The sequence below is a fragment of the Engraulis encrasicolus genome, chromosome 17, assembly GCF_034702125.1.
Source record: "Engraulis encrasicolus isolate BLACKSEA-1 chromosome 17, IST_EnEncr_1.0, whole genome shotgun sequence".
Taxonomy (NCBI): domain Eukaryota; kingdom Metazoa; phylum Chordata; class Actinopteri; order Clupeiformes; family Engraulidae; genus Engraulis; species Engraulis encrasicolus.
The window spans coordinates 10,312,036-10,329,993 of NC_085873.1; the positions used below are offsets into that span (position 1 = coordinate 10,312,036).

General features: G+C 42.6%; 2 protein-coding genes across 2 annotated transcripts; one reads left to right on the forward strand and one right to left on the reverse strand.

The window, feature by feature from the left end:
* The first annotated feature begins 373 nt into the window (after nt 1–373).
* On the forward strand, nt 374–7,445 carry LOC134467799 (catechol O-methyltransferase domain-containing protein 1-like). Its single transcript, XM_063221732.1, has 7 exons — nt 374–670; nt 855–985; nt 1,351–1,456; nt 2,148–2,266; nt 4,611–4,665; nt 5,294–5,427; nt 6,615–7,445. The coding sequence occupies exons 1-7, from the start codon at nt 589–591 to the stop codon at nt 6,765–6,767; spliced, it is 780 nt and encodes a 259-aa protein (XP_063077802.1). The 5' UTR covers nt 374–588; the 3' UTR covers nt 6,768–7,445.
* A 319-nt stretch (nt 7,446–7,764) lies between these two features.
* On the reverse strand, nt 7,765–16,358 carry LOC134467798 (voltage-dependent anion-selective channel protein 2). The gene is made up of 9 exons (XM_063221731.1): nt 16,231–16,358; nt 14,718–14,789; nt 14,056–14,105; nt 13,566–13,718; nt 13,307–13,359; nt 10,900–11,127; nt 9,925–10,075; nt 9,247–9,304; nt 7,765–8,927 (listed from the first exon to the last, which is right to left on the reverse strand). Exons 2-9 carry the CDS (start codon nt 14,782–14,784, stop codon nt 8,836–8,838), a joined length of 852 nt encoding a protein of 283 aa, XP_063077801.1. The 5' UTR covers nt 14,785–14,789; nt 16,231–16,358; the 3' UTR covers nt 7,765–8,835.
* Nucleotides 16,359–17,958: the final 1,600 nt, after the last annotated feature.

The window sequence follows — 17,958 nt, forward strand, 5'->3', positions numbered from 1 at the left end:
GTGGCCAATCCGCAATAGGCTACTTAGCAGGCTGTAAGCGTTGAATGCGTTATGGATTTGCAATGTTACATGACGGGCTAGGCTAGGGAATCTGTGCCAATTCTCAAATGCCTGGAATATATTACAACCACACAGCATCCAAGGTGCAGACAGACAAACAGGTCGTTTTTCTTGCACTTTAATAACCCATTAAGTTTACGCTTTGATTTTCTGTGACGTGTGCTGTACAATAAAAGGGTAATGCAATGGTGGTTATAAAGCCTGCCTGCATCACATTAGAAACCTACAGGTTTTTTTTAACAGTGGTGTGTAGAAATATGGTTTGAAAAGATATGCAGCCAAAAAGTATCCTCTTTGTAGTTGATGGAACACATGAGCAGTCATGTGACAGAGGCGCCGTCAGTTTTTTACCACAATGTTCTTAATACACGCCTCACGCTAAAAGCAGCACTACAGACTGCAGGGAGTTTCTTTTGAAGGCACCAATTATCCTGGATATGTGGTAATAGGACATGACAGTTCAGCTGAAGTAGTAAGTAAGTCTACACACACCGGTAGACCTTTGTGAATGACTGCCTGTCGGTAACAATGTCGCTACAAAATATCAATAAAGAAGCCTTGATCGGCTCTGCTGCGCTTGGAGTTGTCTTTCTTGCGGGTTGTTATATAGGTAAGAACAACCAATTCATACGTTTTGATTAGTGTAATATCTGGTTGTTTTCAAGGACACATGTCTGGCAACGTTTGACTTATAAACACATTCAGTGTAGTTTAGTCTGCTTGCTAACATAGTAGCCACACATGACTGATAGCCTTCATTGGTGATGTCCTTGATGTTTTTGTTATTCTTAAAGGCAAAAGAAGATCCAGATTTGTCTCCATGGATATTTTCAAGAGCCACAGTGGGGCAAAAGACAACCCTCTGATGCAGTATGTGCTCAATAACTCCCTGAGGGAGCACCCAGCCTTGAAAAAGCTGAGACTGGTAAATAGGAATACATGTAAATAATAAGATATATAATTAGATGATGATAATAAGATATCTACTATTTCAAGTCACATTGGATAAACGTGTCTGTCAGGTGTGTAATTTAAAATGTGCAAATGCATAATGATAACGTTTACAGAAATATATGTTCTATGAGTGATGCGTTAGCACTATAAAGGCAAAAGAAGACTGACCACAATCTGTGTGTAAGCAGAATGCAGTGCAACATGTTTCAAGAAATTCAGGAGGAGATTTTCTCAAACCACATAGTTAGACTTAGAGAAACATTGTTATGCTATGGTTGGTGCAGTTCAGTATGCAGTAACAGACCTGTTTTTCTTTTTGCATCATGCACACTTCAGAGGACGATGGAGCACTCTCTGAACTTCATCATGGTGGCTTGTGAGCAATCCCAACTCATGGCCAACCTGGCGAGGCTCATCAAAGCCAAGAAGGCTATTGAGATTGGTAGGTAATGTATAATCCTGTAATAATGTCCAAGTACCGTAAATAATGGGCCCTTAACCTTTGATGGTCTGAGGGCCACTTGGTCATTCAAAAATCACATACCGATGTCTTGATATCGTTCTGAAATGATCTAATGATTATTTGCTTATAGGCTATTGAGAAACATTCTTTATACTATGTTATAAAGAAATAATCTAATGTTGGTGATGGCTGCTGTTAATGCTATATGGGAAGGATGATGGCAAGATCTTTCCCATAGTTTCTTAGTTTAAGTTTCAAGATTGATTTCAGTTTAATGTTGTATGATCACTATGTCATCTGCATGCACTGAACATCACATTAAAAAACATCAATTCATTTAGCTAGTGCCGAAGCTGATTTCCAGTTAATCTATATAAGAGACCATTCAGTATGTGTAAATATTTTGTGTACACTTAAGTGAACCTGAACTACTTGGCATTTCTCCCATTGCTATAGTTGCTGCTGGTGCTTCATTTTGAATGGACTTTGAAAGTCTGCTCTTTTGTCATGTCAAAAACATTCATACAGGGTTGAGACATTTTAGCTGTAAAGCAGGCCACAAACCACTTGCAACTGTGTGTGTGTGTGTGTGTGTGTATGCGTGTGCGTGTGCGTGTGCGTGTGCGTGTGCGTGTGCGTGTGCGTGTGTGTGTGTGTGTGTTGCTTGCAGGCGTTTACACTGGCTACAATACCCTGAGCATAGCTTTGGCCCTGCCTGAGGATGGACGAATGGTAGCCTGCGATGTCAGCGAGGAGTTCACCAACATGGGGAAACCCTTCTGGAAGGAGGTGAGTGGGGTGTCATGGGGTGTTAGTCAAGCTAGTTCCTCCCGTCCTTTGCTGTTGCTTGAGGCCTCTTGCCCACACCTTCGTGAGGAGAACAATGATGTTTCCCCGCTGTCAGCCTGGCAGAGCAAGTTTTAGCTGTCTTTTCCACATTCAACATCCCAATTGCAAATGAAATAATGACATTTCAATTTAAATTCAAATAAATGCTTTTGTGAGACGTTGAATGAAAGTTTGATCCTCAGTGACATTGACGCCACAAGCAACAGGAAGGAATGGTAGGACTAGTTTTGACTTGCACACACAAAGTGCCCTTGAGAAAATGACCGAACCTCAAATCGCTCCTGTCCTGATGAGGAGGATGGCCCCATGCGTGGCAGCCTCTGCCACCGATGTGAATGTGCGTATGAGGGAGGGTCAATGGCGTTTTAGTAGTAGTGAACATCAGGGTTGTGCAACCACATCTAATGCCACTATCGTATGGATTAAATGGGGGAGTTAGTGGATTATGTAAGAAGCACATTCATTACAGTTAATTGAATGACCATTAATGGGGGAATGTGAGGCACACATTGTACATTGATATTCTACTGATACGCTAGCACAATGCCTATGTATTCAGTTGCAGATGCTGATGAATGTGGGGTTTTTTACTAGTTATAAAACATCTGTTGTAATGTGTGTATATACTACTATTTAATACCACTTCATGTATCATTGCATGGTCATGTGAGCTAAATAGAAAGTGTTGAAATGTAATTCTTGATACTGGTTTGAGGAAGTCTCCACGTGAGCACAAGTTACAACATTCCCTTTTTTATTTCACTGTCCATTCTGCAGTGCGGGGAACTCACTGGTAAATCATATTAAGTCTTATTCAGTTTTAGTCTGGTTTTACCAGCTTCTGATGCTAAAGTCATTTGTACAGAGGGTCTGGAGGTTGTGGCCGTTTAGTATTGCTGCTACCAGGTAACCGAAGCAACTTAGTTGGTCAAGGGTGCATCAGCCATGTGTGTAGTGAAGGTGTAGGGAGCGATAGGAATGGGATTTTAACCTACAACCCTCTGATCTTAAGACCACCTTTCTACCCATTAAGCCACGGCTACCCCCATCAAATCTTACTGATTTAAAGTAGGATGTGTATTTCAGTTCACTCTTTCACCCAGTTCACCCTTTCCTCCACTAAAACGTTTCTCAGTTCGGCCATTCCAGACGCTCTGTATGAATGACATTATTATGAGGGGATGAAAACGCCAGACTAATTCCATTTTGCATGAGCGCTGAGTTTGTCATATCTTTATTGTTTAGCAACTCCTCAACTCTGTGAGGCTTGCCCTTGGTTTCTCCTCTACACTGTACACACTGGTTCTCGTCACCCGGTGGAAGTTCAATGATAAGAGTGGCATGGGGGCAAACTAAGTCAATTCCACGCCTTTATGTTCGGGTTAACTATTAATCGGCCAGTGTACTTAATGTGTGTGTAACAGACCCACACACACACACACACACACACACACACACACACACACACACACACACACACACACACACACACACACACACACACACACACACACACACACACAGACTAGCTGGCATTTTGACTGTAAATAATGCATGTTCTGCATGCAGTGCTTAAGGACAAGTGCACTATTTTGATCATTAAGCCCCTTTTCTGAGTTGTAATGCTGCAATGTGTTAGAGTCCCCCTAAAACATTGCATATGACTCCGAAAATGGTGCACTTGTCCTTTATACAGAGGTGGCCAAAGTAGAATTAAAGGTTTAAAACAAAACCTGCCATAGTTTCCTTCCAACACAAGTAATTAGCCTGTAGTTACTATACAGCGATTTACCTGATTCTGTTCTGGTTGGATCAAATATGGGGATTTTCTTTTTAGGTTTTTTTTCCAGTAACGTCTAACCACCTCATTAGGTGGAATAACCGGTGTAACCGCCATGTAATACCATGTGCTAGTGTTGTACTTACACTATACTATATTTATTTACTTCCGCTTTCATTTTGGCCACCTCTGGTGTTAAATCGGCATTCCTTGACATTAACTTGTGTGTGTGTGTGTGTGTAGGAGGGGAAAGTGGTATTTCATAAATCCTGAAACCAGCCCCTCATTGCAAGCATGCTTTTGTATTGCTCTGCTCTGAAGATTCAGTATAAGAATGAGATTGAGATGAGAATGAGATTGAAGCAATGGAGTTTCTATTTTCCTTTCCATTTTTGAGTTTTGCAAAGTCCATCATTTCGATAAGTACTTTCAATTGGTTAGCGATGCGTATGTATCACGGTGTAAGTCTGATCTCTCCTCTCCTCTGCTCTAACACACCTCTAGGCTGGAGTTGAACATAAAATAGACCTGCGCTTACAACCGGCTCTGAAGACCCTTGGTAATTACAATCACTCTCACCCAACTGACATCCTAACTTAACTTGTTTAAAATGGACTAACTGTCCAGTGACTGGATTGTGATGCATACTGGAACAGGTTTTGGACCAAATGTCACACTGAACCATGCTGCACTGAACTCGTCCGTGTAGTATCACTGACTTCAAGATGAGTGTCTGAAATACACTTGCTTTAAGCCAGGCAGTAGGCTGTCCGCTTCAATAGCTGAATTCAGATTTAGGAAAACTGATTTGTTTTGTGCAGAGCTCATGTTTGAATGAGGAATGATGTCACAGATGATTGTAATCTTATCCAATAGCAAGGATCAAAGGCATTTTAAAATTTGGATGGGGTGGAAGGAAGTTTCACACATATCCTGAGGCCAGAAGACAAAGACAACTCTTATTTGGTCCCTCACAGACTGATGTAGTTATTTAAACACAGATATTGGGGTACAAACAACACAATAACCTTAAAATGTTGTTTATGAATGTGGGGTCTACATTCAAATTCCTCCACACTGATCTCTACATTTCAAACAAGCCCTGTATTTTAAACCGTGTGATATATCCAGCATCACTTCCTCTCTACAACGTACGTGTTGTGTGATCACTTCCCTCCTCTCTGTAGATGATCTGCTTGCGGCCGGAGAGGCGGAGACGTATGACTTCGTCTTCATCGACGCGGACAAGGTCAACTACGACAACTACTACGAGAAATCACTGCAGCTGCTGAGAAAGGGAGGCATCATCGCCATTGACAATGTGTGTATCTCATCTATTTATTACAGCTATTCAGGAGTGTTCAATATACTCATCCTTTTATTCTGTATTTTCAAACCAATTTCAATTGGACTTCTTTTTGTCTGTTTTTATTGATCAATTTCAACTGGATTATTTTGTCCGAATATGTATTCTTTATTTAATCTGAAATTACTTTTATATTTCTCAATGATCAAACCACTGACGTATACGTAATTCACGTCAATGGATCAAACTAATCAGGATGTGTAATGCCGAAATGATCCTCCTATTATCCAGGTGTGAGGTACTCTGACTTTTGAGATGATGAGAAATCTCCATGTCACAACCATCAGATAACAGCCTGGTTAAGGCAGCACATTTCTGTAGTTTGCACTTCCATAGATCCAGTGTTGCTCAACACAGCAGAGCCCAGTCAGACCTTTTGTGTGAAGCATCAGGTTTAACAGGTTGGCTTGGCTATCCAGCCTCTTTGCTGTGGCATTGCCATGCTCCTTGTCTGTGGAGACAGGCAGCAAAAGATGGTAGATAGGCCAAGATCATAGATGTAGAACTAACTGCAATATTCAGCCTTTTAATGTGTTGTCAGTCTCGTGGTTAACACAGCATCTAGTGTTTTATGTGCCAAGATATGGACAATATGGGAACATTCCGGCATATAAGTTTCTCAGTTTTATAGTCACACTGTTCCCACATATTTTGTCAGTTTTACAGTTGCCTAGTCTGTTACTACACTTTTGGAGTGTTGCCCTGCCAGGCTAACATTTAGGCATGTAATCAAAGGTGGTAGATAGTAGACCATGTTTTACAGACCAGACAATTAGTCATAGCATTAGAAGCATTCATCACCATAACAGATGCACCGTGCCTTGGTAGGGAAGACTCTCCCGTCTTCCTTTTGCCTTGGTGGTTCCATATCTTAGCTGGAAAAGTTTGTTTGTGTGTAGACTGGGCTGTCACTGGAAAAAAAAACCAATAAAAACCTAACTAGATCCCACCATTTCATCCATCCAGCGCAGAGTCAGCTGATTGTGAGACAAGTACACAGATCTACTGGTTACTCAGATGAATTATGTGTTGGAAGGAAACTTTGCTTTCACTTTTGACATGTATTTGACCTGCATCACTTGCCCTGCCTAGTATCTAGCATCTTTTGCTCACTGCTCAAGTGTACGTCTCCTTTACAACAGGTGCTGTGGAGCGGTAAGGTCGTGAACCCCGCAGAGGACGACCTGGACACCAAGTGCATCGACAAACTCAACAAGAAGCTGCACAAAGACGTGCGGGTCAACCTGAGCATGTTAACAGTCGGGGACGGACTCACCCTGGCCTTCAAGATCTAGAACGTCTTAAAAAGTGGGGGGCAGGCTACTACTGCTATGGGCCAGATGTGATTGGTTGTGTTGAATGTGCAGATGTGTTAAAACCCAGATTCAGACAGTACAAAAACCCCTGTGTGCGCGTCAAACCATTTTCTCCCATCCCTCTGGTCCTCTAGCCTCACATCTGTGGGGAAGAGAGTTTCCCCCGCTGTCAAAACAGCGCAGTGCAACTGTTGAGGGGCTGCCCCCACCCCACCCCCAATTCAACACTTGATTGCAAATGAGAGAATAACCATTGAATTATGTTTTTGCAAGACGTTCAATAAAACCTCAATTCAATGACATTTGAACCTTGCTTGGCTGAAGCCACAAGGAAGGAGGGGAGGGAGTAGGTTGACTTGCACACCTTGCCATTAATTTAATCCAACTGGTTCTGTATCAGTTGCTCTTAAGCTCCTCAGGTGTACTATAAAAGTATTACAGATCTGCTACTCATTCAGGTCACCTGGCTTAAAAGGAAATCACATGACAGGGATTTTACCGTGCTTCATGATGAGAATATTGACTGATAATGGCTGTATCAAGTCTGTCAGGATTTGTTATGGTGTCAATCGTGAGTTGGATGATTTGTACATAATTTCTGTTACATCATGTATTTTTTTTCTAAAACCTTAAATACATTATTCTGTGTACAAACAAGTGGTGTATTTTTGTCTACAACCTTGCATACTTTAAACAGGAATAGATCCAGTCAGCACCTCTGGGCCCGCCCATGAAACTGCTTGTTTTCCCCTCTGTATGTTCAACAAGCTGTATGTAGTGGCTAATCAATACGTCTAATGACTGGCAGTGATTGACACCGCACAACCAGCCGGTGGAGCATTCGGAGGGGAAAACATGCAGTTTCATGGGCAGTCCAGTGGTGTCGACAGGGTCTATTGCTCAAATAGGGGTCAGTACAATCTACTCTACATAGCCAAGGTCTATTGGTACATAACAGCACGGGGTTGTTGAGTGGTCAAGTTGAAAGACTTTATTGTAAAGGTTGACATACACAAGGGAGATTGCACGGTTCCCCAGCGTAGCCCAGTTGTCGCCCATTTACAACACTGCTGTGGGTGGGCTGTCGGATGGATGGATGGATAATTGATTGAATGGGCAAAGAGGAATGGTAGGAAGGGAGGGGGGTTGTGATGGTGGAGTCGCTCAGTCATTCCATCAGTATATGTCAAACTGATTGCCCAGAGAGAAATCCATTTTGGCATTAAATCTTTAGTCTTCATTATGTTTGCAACAGAGGGAAAAAGAACTGTGAACCATCTGATTACTGCCATTTGTACTGCAGAGTAGTAGAGGGGAAAGGAGAGTAAATGATGACCAACGTAGTACAATAAGACGAGAAGGCTTTCTTTTAGTGTATCGAAGTGCAGTAGTATGTGGTTTAAGAGAGCCAGTTTTAGGACCAGCGAAGAAGGATAAATGTGTAAATGCCTTTTTCTTTCAGGAGAGGGGCAGGGGAGTCAGCAGAATAGGAAGCATAAGGTGTTTGGGATGAGTGCAGAAGCAGCAGAAATTATTTTCATTTAAATTACTACATTCATTGAATATTACACACAAACTCAAGTAAGTTAAAGACCAACAGACAGTTCTCTTTCCAAGCACCCCTACACTCCCAAGACACAAAATAAAACCAAAACATGCACAACATGTCGCAAGTTTTTTTTCTTTTAGAAAGAGATTGTATTTCATTGTCATGGCAACTCAGTGTAGAAGGAAGTTGGACACATACAGCAAAACAATAAATAACATCAGGAAGTGAACATGATGGAAAGGCCTGGAAAGTAAAAGTACATAAAAACCCAATACGAGGTGTGTAGCCATCAGGTATCCCATCATACATCACTGTGGTAGGAACGGAAGGTGTGATTATTCATTAATGCGGCGCTTTGTTGGTTTTTCCTTTTCTTTCTTCCCTTTAAGAGAACGCACCCCTTGCTGGTTATGCCAGAAATAACGTAAGGCCAAATTCTTCACATACTTTCATTTTTCCTTACAATTACAACAATAACGATGGCTGGCGGCCTGGTCGTTATGCTTCAAGCTCCAGTCCCAGGCCCAGCTTGTGTCCGCCAGCGTTGATGTTCTTGCCATCGACCAGGGCAGACAGGGTGAGCTTCACTCCTGCAAAACAGCAGCACATAGACGAGATGGGATTACAAGGAGCAAAAAAGCATGATTGGTTCACGAAGCCTTCGACAATGTATTACTACAACAAAACGTGTTTTGTTTAGAATCTTTGACGAATTAATCATTTTTCCCTGTCCTTGAAATTCTACAGTAACTTCCTACACCTTTCACTAAGCATAGAGTTTCAAATTTCTCATTTGTAACATGATGCAAACTTGAGTTTTGAAACTGTTCATTGTACCCCCAAAAGTTAAGAACGGGACAAATGATGCATGGGTACTCAAAAGGTAAGAGAATAATGGCGAGTACATACCTGGCCTGAGTGTCTGGGTGTAGCCAACTCCAACCAGGCTTGCGTTGTTCACCTTAGCCTGCAGAAACAAACACATCAAATCAATAAACTGGACTTCAACTAGTCCTCTCGCACAAAGGGAGTGGGGGGAGACTAGGAGTGAGGACATCAAAGCATCAAAGACAAAGTACTCTGAATGTGTAACTACGCCACGCCTTCCATTACAGTGCCATGTCTTTATCTAGGTAGGAAATCGTCATTTGGTACTACAACTTTTGGATCGGTTTACTAGTCATGCAGGGGTGTTTAAATAGGGGAACACGTGGAACAATTTGGTCACTTCTAACTTAAAGCACCGAATGCATCCGGCTGCAAAGCTGAACCAAGCTGATGCTAATGAGTTTGTGCCGCGCTCGTTGCTGACTTGCTGAGGAGCTCATCTCAGGTCAGAGAAGAACACACTTCATTATTGAAACACAGTGGACTGTTCCTTTAAAATGCAGGCTACCGCCATCTACAGCGCTAAGGGAACTCTTCTTACATTCTCTCTCTCCACAACTCCTACAAGAGAACATTTATTCTCAACCGAAAGTCTCCAAAGGTCTCCTAAAGGGGTATTCACCAGACATCACAGGGATCCAGGAAAAGTATGGGCCTGATGCCTCTTACTCTAATAGGAGGATCTTCAGCTGTACTTACAGTAAGAGAGGCACTGGAGTCCAGCTGGTACTTGGCGGCGATGCCGAAGCGCGTGCTGTTGTTGCCGGCGGTCCAGGCCAGGTTGACTGCCGTCTCCAGCTGAGGGCTCACCTTCTGGTAGATGGAGCCGCCAAACTCAGAGCCATCGTTACTACCGGGGAGGAAGGGAAAAAACATGCAAACATATAACCATATTAACTTTTTCTTATCAGGGTTTGACATTGTCACCTGCCAACCGGCCAAAAAGGGGTGAAACTTGGCTTGGGCTAGTAATAATTTCAATCTCACAGTAGCCTATATCCCGATTTGCCCGTTGCGTTATATTTATGTTAAAAAAAGATCATCCAAACTAATAGGGTTTCAACTCTTAGGGTTTCAACTATTAGTATTAATTTGTTGTTAGTATCCAACAACAAAACAGTGGCTGGTAGAAAGGCAGAATGGCTAATGACTGGGAAAATCACTAGCCACTGTGGCAGGTGACCAAAAAGCCAAGTTACATGCAAAGCGCATTCCTGTTTAGAGCGTAATATTCTCAGTAAACAGTTCATGTGGTGAAACAGCGTTCTGCAACCAGAATATTCCTGGAACACGGCTTGCATGACTTGTTGCCACAGTTCTAAAGATATGTTAAAGATATTCCCTGCATGCAACTGCACTCATCGACTCACATGAACATGGGTCATTCATAAACAAAAACACCTGCCCCCATAGCGGTTGGTGCCAGAGGCGCTGTGGACTTACACCAGTCGTTGTTTAACACACACCTCCTTTACCTCATCATAAGCATGCCAATGCCCCCTTTACCTCATAAGCTTGCCAAGCCTCCCGGTGTTAAAAAACAAAACAGACCGATGCCTACCAATTGTAATTGAGCGTGCCGCCTTCGCCGTTTCTTTCTCAATACCCCCTCCAAGGACTCCCCAACGTCCCCTTGGGCTTTGTAGAGTCCCCCGTTGGGAAACACTAACTTACACATTGGTGTGCAGCTGGAAGTCACCGGTCTTGTATCCGACCGCGAAGTTGTTCTGGGTCATCTTGGACTTGGCGGTGTCGAAGCTCATCTGGTATCCGGCGAGCCAGCCCTCATAGCCCACTACTGCGGCGCCGTGGATGGTGGGCCCGGCAAAGTCGAAGTCCACATCACAGCCCAGGTTGACGAACTCGCGCTTGTAGGCAGTCTTCACCTTGCCGCTCTTCTTGCTGGGTGTGTGAAAAAAATAAATGAATATATACATTTTTACAAAGCCATAAACAATTTTGCAAGCACAGAGCATGACATTTTCACTCGACCTTGACTGTCCTAGGTAAATACTAGTCCATAGTCAACAAAGCCACAAACATATGAGAGTCAATTAAAAAATAAAAACAAAATACACAACTTCACAAACACGCCCCTCCAAAGACGCCTTTTCTTGACCCCATTTGTATTGAGTCAGCAATTTAGTGCATTGAGTCAGCCAGTTTCCATGACAAAACGTGCAAGCGGCAACGGCGCATGGCATTTTAACTCAGCAATGGTTGGAACTTAACTTGGTAAATATGAGTCCATATACATCAACTAAAATACAGTAACTGTGCTGGTAACGGAGGCAGTCACAAAATAAGTGTGCTTGCATATGGTCAACATTTCACTTATGTACATCTCTCATTATTATTAGTCAGAGTGCTTCATACCACTGAAGCCGCACAACTAAAACCACAATGGAATACAACATTGGACTTCCAAGGAACAATGTCTATTGTTCATTCTATACCATTCGTCAGTTAAAGATTAAACAGCCTTTGTGCCGAGTGTGCAAATCATGAGGACATATTCTGACCATTTCAGGTTGAAGCAGGTGTAAAACACATTTCACTTCAGCCCAGGAGATGTAAAAGATACTGCACTTTGAAGGCTCTTGATACATAATCATGAGTCCTTGAAACCACTACCTGAAACCACCACATTTGCATTTGAGAATTCTGCAAGCAGGTCATTCTTCCTCTGAGTATAAAAAAAAAAGAAGAAAAAATCTGCTCATCAGTATTCGCACACTGGTCAAATTTCTTGCAGTCTCAGCATTTGTCCAAAACGCCTTAGCACTCTTCAGGATATCACCAGAATAGAACTATATCCATGATGTGATGAGCGCAGTGATCAGTTATGACAGTTCCATCTCTCACTTAAAGCGATGGTTCGGAGTAGAATCACCCTAATGCCATTTGAACCGTGACACCCATCCACCTTTACACCCGAAGTGTTTTCTGCCGCAGGCTTACATCAACAGAGTTGCCGTGTTATTCGATGTTTATTCCGGTTAGCTTGACTCAAGCGCATATGGATACTGGGCACCGTCTCCAAACTTTCCCCACAAAAATAACATGTCATGACACCAAACTTCTGCAGTAGCACAAATATGGTCTGTACTCACGAAACGAAGCATTTGGAAGTTTGGAAATAGTCCAGGAGTTTATTATTATCAACACAAGCCGAATAGCTTCTCTGCTGCTAAAGCTGCGCCAACGTTACTTCCGTCATCTAAGACAAGCATGTAAGAGTCCTCAACGAAGCTCATAATATGCACAATGAAAAGTGAATTCAGCATCAGTATTGATAACGAAAATCCTTGTCTAATTGATAGTAGGTAAGATTTGAAATATCTTTTAAGTATTGCCTTGAAAATATAAGCCTTAATCACAATTCAGTGAAAACTTTTTTAACACTCTCGTCTGGAAGTTTGTTGAAGACTTTTACGGGCTTGTCTCATATGACGGAAGTAACGTTGGCACAGCTTTAGCAGCAGAGAAGCTATTCAGCTTGTGTTGATAATACTAAACTCCTGGACTATTTCCAAACTTCCAAATGCTTCGTTTCGTGAGTACAGACCATATTTGTGCTACTGCAGAAGTTTGGTGTAATGACATGTTATTTTTGTGGGGAAAGTTTGGAGACGGTGCCCAGTATCCATATGCGCTTGAGTCAAGCTAACCGGAATAAACATCGAATAACACGGCAACTCTGTTGATGTAAGTCTGCGGCAGAAAACACTTCGGGTGTAAAGGTGGATGGGTGTCACGGTTCAAATGGCATTAGGGTGATTCTACTCCGAACCATCGCTTTAAGATGTTGCAGGTGTCAAAAGTAAAAATAAACTGATGGTGCAAGTACAACACTAGCACACTAAAACCCAAACAAGGACCCACCACAAACTTGATCCAACCAGTGCAGAGTCAGATGATCGTAAGACAAGTACACAGGACCACTGGTTACTCAATTAAGTTACCCGTGATGGAAGGAACGTTTTGTTGTGTTTGTTTTTTTTTACTTTTACTTCCGACACCTCCAAGCTTTTGATATTCTATTTTGATCTTGATAACTAATGCCTTCACCAATCCTTACCCAGTGTTTGGTGAGAAGGTTGTGTCGAAGGTAAGCTTGAGTCCTTTGGTAATCTTTACAAAAAGAAAAAGAAATGGGGTGTGGGGGGGGAGGTACAGTGAAGATCATACTTTATCATTATATGACATTCAAAAGACTTAAAATGACAATTTTGGCTGGTGAGATTACATGGGCAGACAAGACACAGTAAACATCCTATGCGTCAAACAGAATCAAAAGACTTAAAATGACAATTGTGGCTGTTGTGATGGCTACATACCTGGTCTTCAACTGTGATCTCCGTTCCCAGAGTGTTGTCTGTGTTCCACTTCTCTGTGAAGGTCAGGCCATACTCCGACCACTTGTACTTGGTCTCCAGGTTACCGTTGACTTTGCTGGTGTCTGTGTTCGACGAGCCGGCGGTTTTGAATTCCTGACGAGTAAAGACACCCACAGTGAAGATTATTGGACTTAGCTTTTATTGATTATTACATTATAGACACGTTTAAGAGACGGTTATTAGGCCCCTCGCTCAATGGCTCTGTAGCGATGGATGATGGGAGATTGAACCAGCAACCTTTCAATCACACGATCAACTCCCTCGTCATTAGGCCACACCTAATGCCATTCACTTCCGAGACTTTGTTGTTAGCCAGTTGAGTACCCCATTGGGCTTCAATTCCACATACAACTTAATTTTGAGCATTACACTGGCAAATCATTTAATGACTGCAAAATTAAGTGTGAATAGTTAGACAAAAAAAACTTACCACTCCATTTGCGGACTTGGTCTTCACATCGAGCTTGACAAGGCCGAACCCTGAGAGGACAAAAGGAACAATAAATGACTTCAAAACAACACACACCGCCCGAAGATAACATCTATACTACTCACCCATTGGTCAACAATTCTACACCCACACTACCTATGATGACATAGCTGGATTTATGGTCCAAGGACATACATTACAGTGTCAGGCCAAGGTAGGGGTGTGTGTGTGTGTGCCTGCGTGTCTGTGTGATGAAGTTCAGTGTAAAAACACAGCTAGTTACCTTGCCACACAGGTGACTTGGCAACTGGTCTACCCGCCCAGTGCCCACTTGTTGCAATCCGTTAATTCAGAACTGTTAGATGAAATCTTTGGCAGGGTTTAGTTTACGTTCTGAACCCAGAGCTGAAGTCTCAATGTTTGTGCGTTATGCATCTGTCTGACAACTGTAACTGCTTTAGCAAAAATTGCCAAGATCCGTAGTCATGGAAAAGTACTGCATTACAAAGCTTTGCTATCCCCACCCATGAGTTGGCCAATCAGATGTCAGAATGCACACAAACAACCCACTTTATTGGCTACTCTTGAGCCCTCATTGGCGTCCACTCTTGTTGTCATGAAACACAGTAAATATCAGACACTGAACAAGAGGGCCAACATACCATATCCTTTATTGAAGATGTCCTTGGCGGATTTCCCCAGATCGCCATATGAGGGAGGAACAGCCATTTTTCCTGCAAGAGGGGTTGTAGGACAGAAAAATAGTAATAAAAAACATTCAATATTAGTATAATTTATAGAGCTTCAGGGCCAATTTAGAATCCCCAGACACAAACCTCCCCCGCAACTACAAGTATACACTACAAATCAATTATACACTAAAAATACAATAAAATACTCAACACCACCCCCTCAGTGATGCTGGCCCTGAAGGTTTACCACACCCCAGTCATGTTACAATGCAGTTTGGTCTAGTCACCAAAGAGGACCACTGGATTCAATCGAAAGGTATTCACGGCAACCACGAACACTGATTTGATACTCTGACATTGACAGAGCAGGGCAATTTCGCAATCTGACATTGACTGTCACTTTCGTTTCATAAGGTGATGCAATCGGACGTTGTCTTGTCTCATATCAGACTAGAACTACACCAATGACAATGTGCGGTAAATGGAACTGACTGACCCCCACGCGCCACCGCGTTTCAATGACTCAAGTTTGGCCGACGAGAGAACTGTCACGTCTACGTTCTGGAGGTCTGATATGCAGTAAGACCCCACGCACATGTGCAGCTGTCTCTAAACGTGACTAAATTGGAAGAGCTTATTCTACAGTAAACGAGTTGGCTACGCTGGCCCGTTAAGCATATTAAAAGACCCCTTGTTGAGTTGGTTAAACACGGGCGTTAGTCGGCTTAGCGCAGCTCATCATCCAAGTCAGCGATGAAAAGGTGACAGGAGTGACAACATAGGGCAGTGAACGATAAGTCACACCGCAAACGCCAGATTTGTTCGTAAATTGTAGTCCCTGGCCCCAAATATAATCACAAAACCACTCAAAGGGCCAAGGTTAGTGCAGTCCTGCATGACAGACCGACAGACTGGACTGACATTAGGCAAGAACCACCTTCCTAGAAAACCGATACCTACACCCATTGCAATAACTAAGTAGCTTGCCATCACCTCTTAACTAAATATCACGCCAACCCGCTAATGAAAGGAGGTCAAACACTTTCTCTTTCGCAGTGAGAAACAGCAGCCCGACATCAACTTAGCTACAATGCTACAGTTAGCTGGGCGTAAAAGTCACGACATTTGGATACCGGTACGGGTACGGAAGCTTGCTCGCCATGCCATGTTCAACGCTTGACTTAAACGCTTTACGGCGTGCAAGTTGGCATAAGAAGCTATCCCGTTAGTTAGTAAGGATATGTTACTGTCTCGTGTTTCGCATTCCAAAACTAGTGCGGGTCGTATCAAACAGCTGCCAAACACCTTGCTGGTTGAGTAACATTAGCTAGCTAGGGTAGCTAACGTTACCAACTCAACAACTCGGGAGGGCACGCCATGTTCTATACTATTTCGCAAGTTGTACGCTTCACCCAGCGACATAATTGAACGACATAGCGTTCAAATGCGTCTTCAACATTAGAGTCAGATGTTAATGTCTTACCAGAGAAGAGGAGGCAGCTACCCAAGGGGTGGTATAATTTTTCCGGCTACTGAGGCTGCAGTGAGTGCCACAGTACTTCTCTTCAGCTGGAGGGCGATGTGAAGGAGAGACTGCAGCAGCAAGGCGAATGCTCATAGCACTTTCAGGACCCTGCTACCTCATAGCTGTCCTTAGTATGCCTAATTGAAATGCGCACTAGCATAATGCAGTGCCGCTGGAGAGAATTTATCATTTGCGATTGTCTAGTGCTCTACATGTAAATGTAGCTAGCTGAATAGATTTTGTGACTGCATTTTCAATTTTTTATTAGTTCCGGTGTGACTTCATGTCTTTCTTTTTGGCGTTTGCTCAAGACAACTGTGTAAACTATCGCCAAGGTAACCATGATGTAAATATTTTTAGGTTCAGTGTGCCAGTCCGCAGTAGCTCGGGTTAAAGTTTATAAACAGTTGCTTTCGTCCCTGTATACTTTAGCCTGGTCCTGACCATCCCATAATACTACCATTGGCGGAAGTACGTAGGATGGCTCGCGAGGCTATGTATACTTCCCATTATTAGCCATTATGCAACTAACTGTTCCGTTATCTGTCTGCTTGATGTCACCAGTCGCATGGGTATGGGCAATGTTGAAATAGGAGGAAAGTGCTTAGTAAACATCAAGTTGCAAACGGCACCAAACTTCCTGTGGAAATCGGTCGTCAACTTCTCACGAACAATGCATGTGAAAACAATTGATCCAACGTCAAGTAACACACTGCTGTCGTTATAGTGACTTTCGGGTTCAGGCTGCCGTTAAATGGGCAGAACTGCAGATGCCGAAAAGTGGAGACAGGATTCCTCCACTTGCCCCGCCGAGCTAGCACCCCGACGTCAGCAAACGCATTTCACTGAAGTGTACATCGTAACAATGTAACAGCCATAATTATGGTTGTTAGTAACAACCATAGTTATGATTGTTACATTAAAGGAAGTACCTTTGGTTACATTGTGATGATGAGTCGCGTAACCCAGCAACAAGCAAACGTTCTATGAAAACAAATGTCTACGAGCATGGAGAACGTTCCAAAAATGTAACGTCAGGCCAGGGCAGTTCTATCCTGAGCGGATTGCCAGAATCCGCTGTAATCCAGCACTGTCACTGCAGATGACAGTTAAATATGCACGTGTAGGCTATGCTGGTCAGTGGCCTGAGGATTGCATGGCACGCAAACTGGACAACAGTGGACAAAAAAATGTGCTTTCAAGTCATATGTCAACTGTAAACTGTTTTTAATGGTGGCAGACCGTCTTGTACATAAAGAAAAACAACACAGCCTATTCAACAACAAAAACAACCTAGGAGTTAAACACATTATTGCTCCTCACGTGATCAGAAAAAAATCCAAAACAAGTTCCATTTGTCATAAAAGCCATTTGTACTGCAACATCAAAACGCATAAGCATTTATGGGCACATTATTTTTTTTAATTGCTGAGTGTGGATTGATTTGAAAGAGATTATTTACCATGAAATGTTGAGGTTAGTTCTGTACAGCAAATGTTCAGTCTTTGTGGTTATTCCAGTGTACTCTCTGAAATAATGTTGACATTAAGAAAACTATACCCTTTATCCTTAGACATACACACACCAATAAATTAAGACATACAGTTTCAAAGAAGTTTGACAAAAACAGACACTGCTGCAGTATTTTCTTTTCTTTTTTTCCACAGGGAAGTGTGGTTCTCATCA

Coding starts and splice junctions, on each gene's coding strand:
- LOC134467799 (XM_063221732.1), top strand. CDS start 589: ATGTCGCTACAAAATATCAATAAAGAAGCCTTGATCGGCTCTGCTGCG. Junction 2,267..4,610: donor GGAAACCCTTCTGGAAGGAG/GTGAGTGGGGTG, acceptor ACACACCTCTAG/GCTGGAGTTGAACATAAAAT. Junction 5,428..6,614: donor GCATCATCGCCATTGACAAT/GTGTGTATCTCA, acceptor CCTTTACAACAG/GTGCTGTGGAGCGGTAAGGT.
- LOC134467798 (XM_063221731.1), bottom strand. CDS start 14,784: ATGGCTGTTCCTCCCTCATATGGCGATCTGGGGAAATCCGCCAAGGAC. Junction 13,360..13,565: donor AGATCACAGTTGAAGACCAG/GTATGTAGCCAT, acceptor CTTTTTGTAAAG/ATTACCAAAGGACTCAAGCT. Junction 9,305..9,924: donor ACTCCAGTGCCTCTCTTACT/GTAAGTACAGCT, acceptor TTGTTTCTGCAG/GCTAAGGTGAACAACGCAAG.